This window comes from Magnolia sinica, chromosome 1 (genome assembly GCF_029962835.1).
Source record: "Magnolia sinica isolate HGM2019 chromosome 1, MsV1, whole genome shotgun sequence".
Classification (NCBI taxonomy): domain Eukaryota; kingdom Viridiplantae; phylum Streptophyta; class Magnoliopsida; order Magnoliales; family Magnoliaceae; genus Magnolia; species Magnolia sinica.
The window spans coordinates 81,896,923-81,910,242 of NC_080573.1; the positions used below are offsets into that span (position 1 = coordinate 81,896,923).

General features: G+C 41.0%; 1 protein-coding gene across 4 annotated transcripts in view; it reads right to left on the bottom strand.

The window, feature by feature from the left end:
- LOC131251265 (uncharacterized) overlaps positions 1-13,320 on the bottom strand; it is a 115,461-nt gene that overhangs the window by 85,142 nt on the left and 16,999 nt on the right. For all 4 annotated transcript variants that reach the window (XM_058251902.1, XM_058251888.1, XM_058251895.1 and 1 more), the window contains 2 exons: positions 2,544-2,638; positions 2,333-2,452 (listed from right to left, as the gene is read on the bottom strand). In XM_058251902.1, the coding sequence (XP_058107885.1) occupies positions 2,333-2,452; positions 2,544-2,638 (215 nt within the window). The remainder of the gene's footprint in view (positions 1-2,332; positions 2,453-2,543; positions 2,639-13,320) is intronic.

The window sequence follows — 13,320 nt, forward strand, 5'->3', positions numbered from 1 at the left end:
TTAGAATGTAATGGTTATTTTTGTTTTTGTTAATAATGGCATTCTTATAAATACTGAAAACCATGTTGATAAACTAAGAGAGGTGGGAACGTGTGAACCCTAATCCTTGTTCTCCCTCCTCTCTTCTCCTTTTCTCATTCTCTTTCCAACTTTCTCAATCCGCCACAGAGTCAATATGTAAAAGACTAGCATTACCATTTTTAGCCATTTTCCCACGAAGTACGGCTTTCTTTTGGTCGCTTTTTTGGCAGAAAGAAGTGGGCTCCATGTATCAATTTGAAAGGCTAAAAAAAAAAATGAACATATCCTAAGGAGAGATCATTTGCAAAGGAAATAAAACCTTTTTGTTAATGTATGCACAATGTATTAAAGGAAGTGAAAAGCATAAATCACTTGTTTGTCTAGTTTCAGTTCAAGCATGGGGAATGGATAAAGGCCTACAAGCAGCTTGTCCAAGGTAACTTAGGTGATGTCAACTACCTTGGGAACTTTCTTGAAACACGGAGAATCAGATTCCATTCTGCTATAGACCATATTCATTAAGATCTATGTGCAGTCACTCTATCTTTATGGAAGGAATGAAATAGACACTTGTTTAGAAATAAAGGAGCGAGCGAGCATGGAGTGATGGAGAAGATCCTAGCAATTGCAGCCTCTTGGGCCTTGCCATTAAAGGAATTTGGGTAATTGAGGAAGGCCTACCTTCTTAGAGGTTGGGAAGAATTACTGGAGGAAGCAAGACCCAATTCGATCGTTAGTCAACTAGAATCATTCTTCGGAGGGAGCATTGAATCTCAAGTTTGACACATGATCTAACGGGCTGGTGCAAATGGATCAAGTTGGGTCGATTCAACGGAATTTCAGACCTAACAAATTTAACAATCGGGTCAGTATTTAGGCCACAAACCCACCCATTAACATCCGTGTTGGTCCAGTCAAAAGAAGTTGACCAATTTACTTAATTAATCGGGTGACTCAGGTCTAATATAAGAGGATCAAAATAAAACCCATTTATCTGCTAGATCAGGTCTAGGTCAGGTTTAGAAGTATAGTGGGGTATCCACACAGATGATCAGGTCTACTATCTAAGGCTTAAATCAAATGAGCTCCAAAAGTACATGGTCTCATTCCACACAGATGATCAGATCTATAAGGGCATATTTGGATACGTGGACTCCGTGGATAACATAATGATTACCCATTGATAATTTCCATGGTCACTATAGAAAATAGGTTTTCAAAAATGGGGTGCCTGTATGGATAGCAAGCAGAATCCTCAAATTCATTAGACAGCTGCCACCTTGGGCTGGAGAATCTGATCATAGATAAGAGTAATGATTACTATGTGAAATCCACGTATTTAAACAATCCAACTGTCTTGTCAGTGGAAAACGATTTCTATATGTGTGGATTCCATGTATCCAAACATGCAATGTTGAGAAGAGCCTCATCATAAATCTGATTACAAACTGTCTTAGATAAACCAATATGACATTATGGATGAAAATATATAATCCATTAACAATATAGTGGTCAAGGTATAAAAACAGTGTAAATCAATATAGCAAATGCATGAACCTTCGATCTTTAAACATAAAGATACATAAAGTCTAAGTATATTTGGAATTTAAATGGTTCGCTCCAAACCAGGCCTGAATCGCAAAATTGGGTCCAGGACTAGTTGAGTTGGGTTGATTTTCAGAGGTCTTGATCATGTCCCGCTTAGTAATTATGGTGAGCTCGTGCACCCATACCTGCTCCTATGGGTCCAAATTCAGATCTAGAATCATTTTTTGACGGATCTGGTCAAATGGCCCGTCGGGTCAAGCTGACCTATTTGTAGCCCTAGGTCTAGCAAGAGCGGGAGGCATCATTCGGAATGATGAAGTATTGGTGAAGATGGTGTTCTCAGGGCCAGCAGGCACATATGACCCATCCAAAATGGAGAGTGGAGCCTTGGAATAGGCATGAAAGAATTGCTCAAGCTTCATCCAGGGCCGATTATAATGGAGGGAGATGTGACCAAAGTAACTAGATGGGCTAGTTCTCAGGTCCGTATCCATGGAGTTTAGTGCAATGGATAGAGGAGATCAAGAATTGTGCGGAAATGATCATTTTGTCACTGCTCACGTGGGGAGGGTTGGGAATTCCAAGACAGATTCACGGGGTCCTTACACCATCTCTTGTCATTGGGGCAGCCTTCCCCTTGTAAATTCGCTTTCTTTCTCTTATATGAAAAAAAAAAAGAAAAGCATCCTGAATTCCCAATAGTCAGACTTGATAATTGAACGAAGAAGAGACAAGATTCCACACAAACAAAACAAAACCTTACATTTTCTTCAATCCGCTCTCTTTCTGGACTAGTTGAGAAGGGAATATTATCTAGAGGAGCAGAGAGCTCAATGTTGTAGCCTGCCCTCCGCAATTCAATCAGACGTCTGCGACCCAATAACTGTCAGCAGCATCAACAATCTGATTACGTACAGGACATAAAAAACAAAAAGAAAGAAAAATAATAGCATTACAAGAATAAAGCAAGGTACATTATCTTCAACAAATGAAAGGATGGCGGGGCTTGGCTGTATTGCACGAAATTGTGCATTCTTTGAAAGCTCAACCTTTTCCTCTACGATTTTCTCTGCAAGAAGTATTGGCGAGAAAATGAGAAACATAAAAAAAAAATGGATAAAAAAAGAATTGAGATTAGAAAAAAGAAGAGAAGAAAAGCATGGAGTATGCAATAGCCAAACTTATGGAGTCATGCCTTCATCATGTGAGCAAACAACTAAATAAAGTTTACAAAATAAAATGCATTCCTCCTACCGTTTTTAAGGGTTAATATTGACATTATATTCTACTATTGTTCATAAGAGATTATGAAAATAAGCAAAGAGGAAGGATGATAGGTGGTGCTATGTCTTCAGTTGCCAATGGGAAGGATGGACAACAACCCCACCCTTCGACTCATTGTGCATGTTTTGGAAGGTTATTTTGGGAGCATGGTGTGTTGATGTGGTGCCTTGAAAAACCAATGAAGAACTTGTCCATGAATGACATGGATGTCATATTGATGATCTTGTCCATAGATCATGATGACCATGGGTCTTAGATACACATGTCATGATGCCATAGTTAATATGCGGGAGTACCATAATATAAGTAAACTTGTGTCAAAGGAGAGAGATTCCTCTAGTTGTCCTTGGAAACTTGAGAATGGACACAACAGGCACTGACCAAGGGAGAGTTGTGGTCCATGGATCTCAACACCCTATTGTTCCATGACCACCCAGTAGGTTGCAGGTCAAACCTATGGTCACTATAATTATTATGCGGCCATCCTGTTGAGGGGACTAATGACTAATTAGAATGGAAGGTCTCCACCATCGGGCTCTACAACAAGTGGGTGCCTTGCGCTATCCCACATAGGAGTGTGAGTCTGCCATGGGAATAGGCTCTTGGTGTTGGACTTGTTGGACACTTGCAATGCCAAATTGATTCAAGTCTCTAGACTGTGAGGCACATCATGCCTCGACTATGATTGACTTGAAAATGTATTGGATCTGATTAAATCATAGACTTGAGGACATGTGAGGAGTTCAAGGTCTTGATTACATGTGCTTTGGCTGACTTTATGAGGCCATCATATGGCTAACAAAAGTGGGTGAAACTATGCACATTCACTAAGGTCCGGTTGAGGCTCACATGTTCCAACAAAGGATCCACTAGTTTCCTGGGAACTAACTTATGGCTTAGATGTTGCAATCAAACATTCATCAAGTGGTTTTTTTCATTGGGCCCAGCATTCAAAGGTTTTACAAATATTTTTCAACCGTTAAATTTTTGTTTTAACCATTAAAAAAAGTTTTGATCACACTTGATGATACTTTAATGGTTTATATTTATAGGCCCACCACTTGATTTGCATGGGTATTGACCATAATAGTGGAGAAATTGAATCGGATATAAGATACATGGTTGAGGCACGATCACAGACTTCCAATGTAGTAGGGAATATGGAAGATTGTAGGGTGGTAGAGAACCATTAGTGTCTCCTTGAAACCCTATCTCTTATACACACACACACACACACACACACACACACACGGACAACAATGAGAGAACCTTGGATGTCCCACCCCCTTAGGCATCACTTGCAAAATGATGTGTGTGTGTGTGTGTGTGTGAGAGAGAGAGAGAGAGAGAGAGAGAGAGAGAGGACGAAAGAAACTTCTCTCCTTCTCTCCTTCTGCCTAGGAGTTGGCATGCGTAAGTGGGAGAGGGAGAGAAAATCTCTCATCTCTCCTTTTTCTCTACTTTCCTTCTTTCTCTCATGTCCTAAGGAGTCTCCCACCACAATCCAAATTTGCAAAGTCCCTACCATCATTTCCTTACTTAGTAAGTAATATGGAGAAGGATCATCGGAATGTCCAAATCTGGAAATTTGTGGAGCCCTAGCCCCATGTGTTTCTTAGATTGATCATGCTTGTTTCCTTCTATGCACATGATGATGATTGTGTCCATATTAGGAAAGTGTGCTTAGCCATGGGCATTTACATGTATGAAACATGTGGGGCCCACCCACATCCCACCATGGATTATGAAACCACATGATAAGTCACATCAGATGACGTGTGGGGCCCACAAGTGTACAGGGAATGTCTCACACTATCATGAAATCTAGACCATTCATGTGGTCGACCCACTTTTGGGTGATGAGGGGTCTATTGGACTGATCCATTCCAGCAGGAGGGTCTTAACATGTGCAAGATGACAAGACAATGTGGAAGTTCATGCTCAGATCATGAGAAAAATGGACGTTTCTAATTAGTTGTACGTTAATTGGGCCATATCTCCGTAACCATACATCATTTTGACCAAAAAATTGGGCAATTTGGACATCTCAGCGAGACGATGCATGTCCAGATCTGGATTGGATTTGATCGGAACAGTCAATCTTTCCTTCAACGGATCTTAATATGAGTTCATATTGGGCTGAAACTTGAACCCTAGCACAATGTAGGTATGCTAAAAACATCTAGTGGCTCAGATTGGCCAATGGAGGACCCAATGTAGGATATCTGATCAAAATATTTCATTGATATTGCATGGCGAGATACGAACCACAAGTTTCTTTATTGCCTTTGGACATGTTTTGTACGACTTGCATACCCTGATGTGTGGCATTATTTATCCTGTGGTGTGGATGTTTTCATGGTCATTCTTGATCATGATGGCGGATGCCACATGGCCTTTTGTGCATGATATGGGACATGTTAGCCATCATATGCCTTGCAACGAAAAACCATAACGATATTGTCGGTATCATGATCTAGTGCACATTGAGGGACATTACAAATCCCCTTACGCTTTTGATGGATGGTTGTATGACCCAGTAAATGATACGGGACACAGTAGCTTCTTCATAACCTAGAGCATACCACCACATAGAAAGGCTATGATGTTGAAGATGTCATGGCACCGTGAGGCATGCATGATAAGCATTGTATTGCTTGTGTGGAGTAATTGCCCTGGATGTTGCCAAGGATGAACAAATATAATATGGTCAGGTCCTTTGAGCATGTGGTTATAACCTAACCACACCACATGGATCCAAAGTAATGGTGAACTATGGGTATGATTGGTACATGGCACATCATAATAATTACCATGGTCATGATTATTAGATATGAAGCATGGATAATCCTATGTATGTGGCTTGATATGCATTCAATGGCTCACTAACCCAGAGGGTGCACTTGTCATGTAATAAGCTTGAATTGTATTATGCATGCATTACTTCACATGTTAAATCACCCACGCATGCCCACACACATGTGCATCTGCCCACACACCCACTCTCACCCATATGACGTCACACACCCATTACACAATACTACTCACACGCTAAACCTACACACACCTCCGTTGACCATTGACTTTGACCAAGGGAACCACATGCCACATATACCTCCACATCCCCCCCCACCCCCACCCCCACCCCCCTTACACCTCACCTCTTGACCTTGACCTTGACCAAGCAAGTGCTGATTAATAGAGGCTTTGGAGGTGACGAGCTTTAAGGAGCCTCCACAACCGTTACACTCAGCTTCCCTACTTCGAACACCTTACTCTCTCTCTCTCTCTCTCTCTCTCTCTCTCTCTCTCTCTCTCTCTCTCTCCATATAAGCAAAGGCCCACTCCCTCATTCCTAGCCCTTCACACACTCAAGCTTGGAAAAGAAAGAAATAGAAAGAGAGAGAGCGAGCGAGCGAGCGAGAGAGAGAGAGAGAGAGAGAGAGAGAGAGAGAGAGAGAGAGAGAGAGAGGAGCCACACTTCCTTTGTCTTGGCACATGTGCTTATTTTCTTGCATCTACATGATTCATGGTAATGATCTGATAATGATTAAATCTCTCTCTAGGATGAATCCCATTTAGCGCTTGAGCCTAACAATTCCTCCAATTACACTAGGATAAGTGCAATGCATCAATCACATAATTCCATCTCAAGATATCCAAAATAAAAAGTCTTAAGATAAGATTTGTGTTGGAGCCTCATGGGGATGTTTAAGATGATGGAATTAGAGTTTAAAGCTCATCTCATTAAGCAAGATTCAATCATCGTGCATGCAAAGGATCCTTGAGAAAGGATATTCACCAACCCATGTGCTACATGGTGGTGACATGGAGCTGAAATGTGACATGACAAGAGTTCTAGTTGCTTGTCTCATTAAGAAGGATTCAATCCCCGTGCATGTAAAGAATCCTTGAGAAAGGATGTTCACCCGCTCATGTGCTAGATGGTGGTGATGTGGAGCTTAAAAGTGACGTGACAGGAACTCTGGTTCTAACACACTGCGATACTCCATGAGTCACTAAAGAGACTCATTCCCACATGACATAGTGATCCTTGTAATTGTTTGGTAAGTGTATGGTATTGAATGCCATTTTGTCTAACCCTAACAATGAGAACGGGTCGAGATGTTATCACACTGGATGTGATGGTGGGTTGTTTTTGTGGAATATTCATCTTCTTCTCATGTCGTGGGTAAGTTTTGATGCGTTACTCAAATGATACTAGCCTGCACTTCACTATAGGGATGGATGCCTTTAGCCATGGTTAATCTGCGCATATTGGATCTCCGTGATAAAGCGAAGGTTCCTCGCTCTTAAGTTAAAGGGAACAATGATGCACGTCATGTATCAGATGAGACAGGACATGGGATGGGACATCTCAATCAGTGGAAGGAAACATATGGCATACCGCAGTCACCCTGTTTAAAGCTCATACTAGACTCCATCCATGTAAGATAAACCTCAGCATAAGTGTGACTTTGGATCCACTTGTGTGGATGTTTGACTTCTCACTCAAGGTTGTGTCTCATACCAATGTGGGAATTGTTGCCTGGAAAACCAATGTGGAACTTGTCCATGAGTTACATGGATGTGATATTGACAATCTTGTCCATAAATTCACCATGGGTCCTAGATGGACATGTCATGATGCCATAGTTAATATGTGAGAATATCTTAAACATAAGAAAACTTGGGTTAAAGGAGAGAGATCCCTCTTGGGAACTTAGAAAACGACACAACGATCACTAACCAAGGGAGAGTTGTGGGCCATGGATCTTAGCAACCTTTTGTTCCGTGACAACCTAGTAGAATGTAGATCAGACTTGTGGCTACTATTATTGTTACATGATCATCCTATGTGCGGGGACTAGTGACGAGTCAGGATGGAAGGTCTCCACCATCGGGCTCTGCAACGAGTAGGTGCCTTGCCCTACCCCACATAAGAGTGTGTGCCATGGGAATAGGCTCATATGGTATTGGACTTGTATTGGTGGATCGATTCAAGTCTTTAGACTAGGAGGCCCATCATGCCTCGACTATGATTGACTTGAGGATGTACTAGATCTTACTAAATCATAGACCTGAGAACATGTGAGGAGTTCAAGGTCTTGATTACATGTGCTTTGGCTCACTATACGAGGTCATTATGTGGCTAAAAAAATAGCGAGGGTAAATGGGTGTATCCATCAGGTCTAATTGAGGCTCACATGATCCAACAAAGGATCCATAGGTTTCCTAGGATTTCTCTTATGGCTTAGATCTTGGGATCAAACATTCATCAAGTGGTTTTTCCATTCTGCCTAGCACTCAAAAGGTCTTAAAAGGTTTTACAACTATTTTCAACCGTTAGATAGACTTTTGTTTTAATCGTTAAAAAAGTTTTGATCACATTTGATGATATTCTGATGGTTTGGATCTAAGGATCCACCACTTGATTTCCATGTGTATTCGATCAATGGTGGATGCCCATGATAGTGGAGGGATTAGATCAGATATAGGGTACATGATTGAGGCAGGATCATAAGGCTTCCAATGTAGTAGGAAATATGGAAGCCTTCGAGGAGGTAGTGTAGAATAACTGGGGTCCCCCTAAAACTTGAACTCCTTGCAGATAGATCCTATCGTAAAGATAGAGGGCAATAGTGAGAGAGCCTTGGACGTCCCGCCCCCTTGGGCATCACATGCAGAGAGAGAGAGAGAGAGACTTCACTCGGTCCCTCCTTCCATTACACATTCCCCACATGTGGAGTCCACCTGGAAGGCTTTGTGCATCTTCCCCGGCCCCGCTCCACGATTGGCACGTTGGATCTCACCTTCTCCATCTAGGATAGATAGTGGAGAGACGTTTTGGTTTTGAAGGATTGACATTCGCAAATCGATGGTTTTTTCGGCAGCATCAATCTGAGGCAATTTTGGTTCTTCAAATTATGTTTTTCCATTCTAAAAAGTTGGGAATATCAAATAGGGATCCTTGAGGATTAAAATAAATTAAAAAGAAAATCTTGTTTGTGAAAAGTTTTATATTCTACTGCATTTTGAAAAACCTAACATGGTGAACACCCCCACCTCATCGTCCATGAGCTCAAGAACCAAAAAAAAAAAAAACAATTCTTACCTTTAAACTTAAACTAAACAAAAAGATTATAATACTCTATTATAAGAAATGAGATAATACTTAAAGACAAACCGCATCCTTTAAGGTATAAAAAAATAATAAATAAATAAATAAATAATAATAATAATAATAAAGAAACTCTAGGATTTTACCGCCTTACAGAGATTACAATGATAACGTCAATTGGCCCTAACAGAGTTGTAAGATGACTTGAGGTTGGAACTACAAAGCCCATAATGAGATTTTAAGAAAGGGAGGCGAGAAACAAAAAAGAAGGGTGTTGGACCTAGTAAGAGTAGTTTATACCAATTGAAGTTTTCAGGAGTTAACCATCATTTGTAAGGTTCATCACAAATTAACCATTGTTGCAGAGCATTTGAAAGTCATTCCATGTTTGCTAACAATAAAACAAATGGATGAAGAGTTGTTTTTCTCATTACAGAATGGCTAAAAAACTAGACAAATCCTACATTAAGAATGCTCCACTTTTTTTGGAACATGACATGTCCGAGGATCGTCAACACAGTTATTAGGACAAACATTCACTTCTTGATTCTAGTATTATTTATATACTAATCAAGTAGCTCTAATGCATTTCAAAATGTCATGATATGTTTTCTTTGTTATATGAATGAGTTAAATTGCATTAGAAAATATGTAAGAGATAAAAATTGATCCCAATCCTTTATCACCATAAAATTGATGGATGATCAACCCAGGATCTCTTCCACAACTTAGGATACAACTTGAACACCCTTACGAGCATTCAAAACACAAATAGTTGTCAATACCTTATCCACCAAGTCGCCCTCCTAAAGCAAGACATTGACAACACCAACAAAGAAAACAATGAACATTTGAAGGGTGCATTTTGATGTTAATAAATTTGCATTAAATGGCTATAGGCTCAAATGGCCATTGTGCTAGGTTCTTCTAGTAGATAAAAGCTCGCCTTCCATTTGGAGCCAATTTGATGGACTTTCTTCACTCACTCAATGCGGAATTGGGTTTATGTATATTCCAAACAAAGCACTGATGTCAAATTAAATGTGTCATATTACTAATAATAAACCTCTTCTGAAAGGATATGGACAGAAACCTCTTCTGAAAGGCCAATGGTCCATGTGAGACGAGATCACTGACAAAGCTATGATGTTTTTGTAGTGGTCATTGATTGTTAAAACCTATCCAGAAGCATCCTTGTCTTGAGTTCGGGAATGGGTAGGGAATTTGTAGCATCTCGGAGCCGGATTTTTAGTTGTTAAACTAATCGAAGCTAATGAAGTATGGATTCAATTCAAATCGGGGGGGGGTGAGGGTACGAGGATTTTTTTTTTTTTTTTTGGTCTGTGTGATTGGATCCTGCCTAGGTGAGCTAGTGAAAGAAAAGAAGCTCAGCCGATCCTACCCACACTTCGATTGTTGTAGACAAGGAGGAGATGTCTTTGAAAGCTCAGTGGGGGGTCTGCTTGGGGTATCCTTGTCAATGGGGAGAAGTATGGCGTTGTCGAGAGACAAAGAGCTCAGTGCTATGGCGGCGAAGCTTCCTTGCGTCGAAGACGGAGTATCTCCAATGTGCTCCGCGAAGCGCCAACACATTTCCCCTGTAACGCATGCACCCCCGATTCGGTCGTCAAAGGCTAGTGAGGGGCAGGCAAATGAAATGTAGGCTTTGTCATTATAGTGTTTCGTGGGTGCAGATCTCACTCTTTCCTCCTAGTCAAAAAGGAAGGCTCAGATCCTAACCTTGTGGCTCGAAATCTTGTTGGTTGCTTTGAACAGGCTTGCGATGAGCCTCGGTTGACACGACGTAAGGAGAACAATTTGCAAGATTGGGATTAAGCTTGGGATGGCTCCGAACCTAGTTTTTAAGGCCCGCTTCAGATGATATTGCTTCAAGAACTAATCTTGGCCATTATAATGAGACGGACGATGATCCAGCAATGACACGTGATGAGGGGCCCAGTCTTATGCTCATACTAATGTCTTCTCCCGCACGAGTAGGAAACCTACCCCAAACGTCATACAAGTTACAAGTTCGCATGTGTGAGCTTCCCCCTTTGATTTTGAAACCTTCCGACCATGTGCTATCTGGAGAGGTGAGAGTCGCTCTCTAGGGTGATTCCTCTTCGGACTACATTGCTCCCTTTGAAAACTCCTTCCCTCTCATTCAAGTTTCTACTTCACAGCTCGTCGTCTCATAAATTGGGGTCAATCATAGGGATGATCGATCAGTTTCGGATGATGAATCAATCCTCGACAAGATGTTGGAAGAGCTCGATGACAACACTTCATATACGGAAGCTACAAATCTTGAGGATGATCCCTTCCAATGGAAGCTGCAAATCCAAATGACGACCTTCTTCAAGAGGCGTTGATCGTTACTAGGTTGTGTGCTTCAAAAGGGCCGACTAAGGCCAATTTGGTACCCACTCTAGAGAAATTATGGCTCAGGAGCGTGACTTGTCTGGTAACCTAAATCTCTATCAGGCCCAAATTCAATGGTCCTAGGACATTCTTGACAGGGTAGGTGGTATGGTCGGCATGTCTTCTAGGGCTAAGAGGAAGATGTTTACGACTTCATTCAATTTGTAAGAAGAAAAAGGGCCTAGAGGATCCATGAAGAACTGTTGTCAAAGGTCAGGAATTCTCCAAGGGGTTGGAGGGAACTATTGAGCCAAGAATGCTCGATTAATTACACAACTCTTCGAGTAAGGCTGGCGGCAACAAGCGGGTAAGAATGGGTAGAGTTGGTGATCAATGTTAGAGCTCTCTTGGAACATTAGGGTTGGGCTGCAAGCTGAAGAGGACCCAAGTGAGAAAGATTTGTAAGAAGCCAAATGCAAATATTGTTTCGCTACAAGAAATGAAGCTTTAGAACATTGGTAGAGGTATGCTAAATTCTATTTGGGGTAGGTCAAATTCTAATTGGGTTTCTCTAGACATTGTTAGTTCACAGTTCTAGTGTCTTCTCAATAAGATCGTTTAATAATTTGATCTCTAAGCTGACCTCCACGCCTTCCTTTCTGTTTCACCATTGGTCTCATAGTGCCCTTTTGAGGATTGTGGCCTTCGCTTGGCTTGTTGGGAGGAAGAGAGTCCAAACTATTGATAACCTTCAGAGGAGATCCCTTGTTCTCCTCAACATTTTTTTGATGTGCATAGAAGACACGGAGTCGGTCGATCACATCTTCATGCATTATTCCTTCACGTGCAAAGGGCAGGATTAGTTCTTGATTTTTCAAATATCTAGGGTGACGCCAAAATATGTTGATCATCTCTTATGGGCTTTGCACGGAGCTACCGTGGGGAAATCTCGAAAAGCTATATGGGGGTTTCTCATTTTGGAAATCTTCTAGTTTATCTAGAAGGCCACAACAGCCAATGCTTCCAAAACAAGAGCCCCTCTGTTGAAGAGATTGTTTTTTAGTGAAATATGTTTGTTTTGGAATGGGCCCCTTTTGTAAAAGCGGCGAAGTCTACTAATCTTGATTCTTGGTTTTTATCGTAGTTGCCGGGTTGTATTCTTTTCCACCTTTGGACAGTTTCTTAATAAATTTAAAGTTACCTCTCAAAAATAATACTAATGATGATGATGATGATAATAATGATAATAATAATAAAATAGCTAGATTTATCGAGGGGTGCTTCAGAATCTAAAGGATTTTAAATTAGTTGGACTAAAACCGAGTATATTGAGTGCAATTTTAGTAGGAATAGGAGTAGGAATGAGGAATTAATTAAAGATTGCTGACCAGGAAGTTTCCCAAAATGACCATTTTCAATATCTTGGGTCGATAGTTCATGAGTGGGAGATTGAGAAGGACGTTGCTCATAGAATTCAAGAGGGGTGGCAAAAATGGAGATGTGCCCCTGGAGTTTTACATGATCATCATGTATAACTCAAACTGAAAGGGAAATCTTATAGGATGGGTATAAGACCAGCCATGTTTTATGGGATAGAATGTTGGCCCGTTAAGGAACAACATGTTCATAGCATGAGTGCAGCTGAAATAAGGATGTTGAGACGGACGAGTAGCAAGACAACGAATGCATTCAAAGGAATTTAAGTGTAGCACCAATAGGCAATAAGATGAGGGAAAGTAGACTTAGATTGCTTGATCATGTGCAATGGAGACCAGGAACTGCAACTGTCACAGGAGTGAGTTGGTACAAGTTGAAGGCTCTAAAAGGGTAAGGGAAAGGCCCAAAAGGATGTGAGTGGAGGTAGTAAGAAAGGCTCGATGACCTATGGTCTAACTGAAGTTATAGCCTAGATAGAGTGGCATGGCAAAAAAGGATTTATGTAGATGACCCCAATTAGTTGGGATATGGCATAGGTGATGATGGTT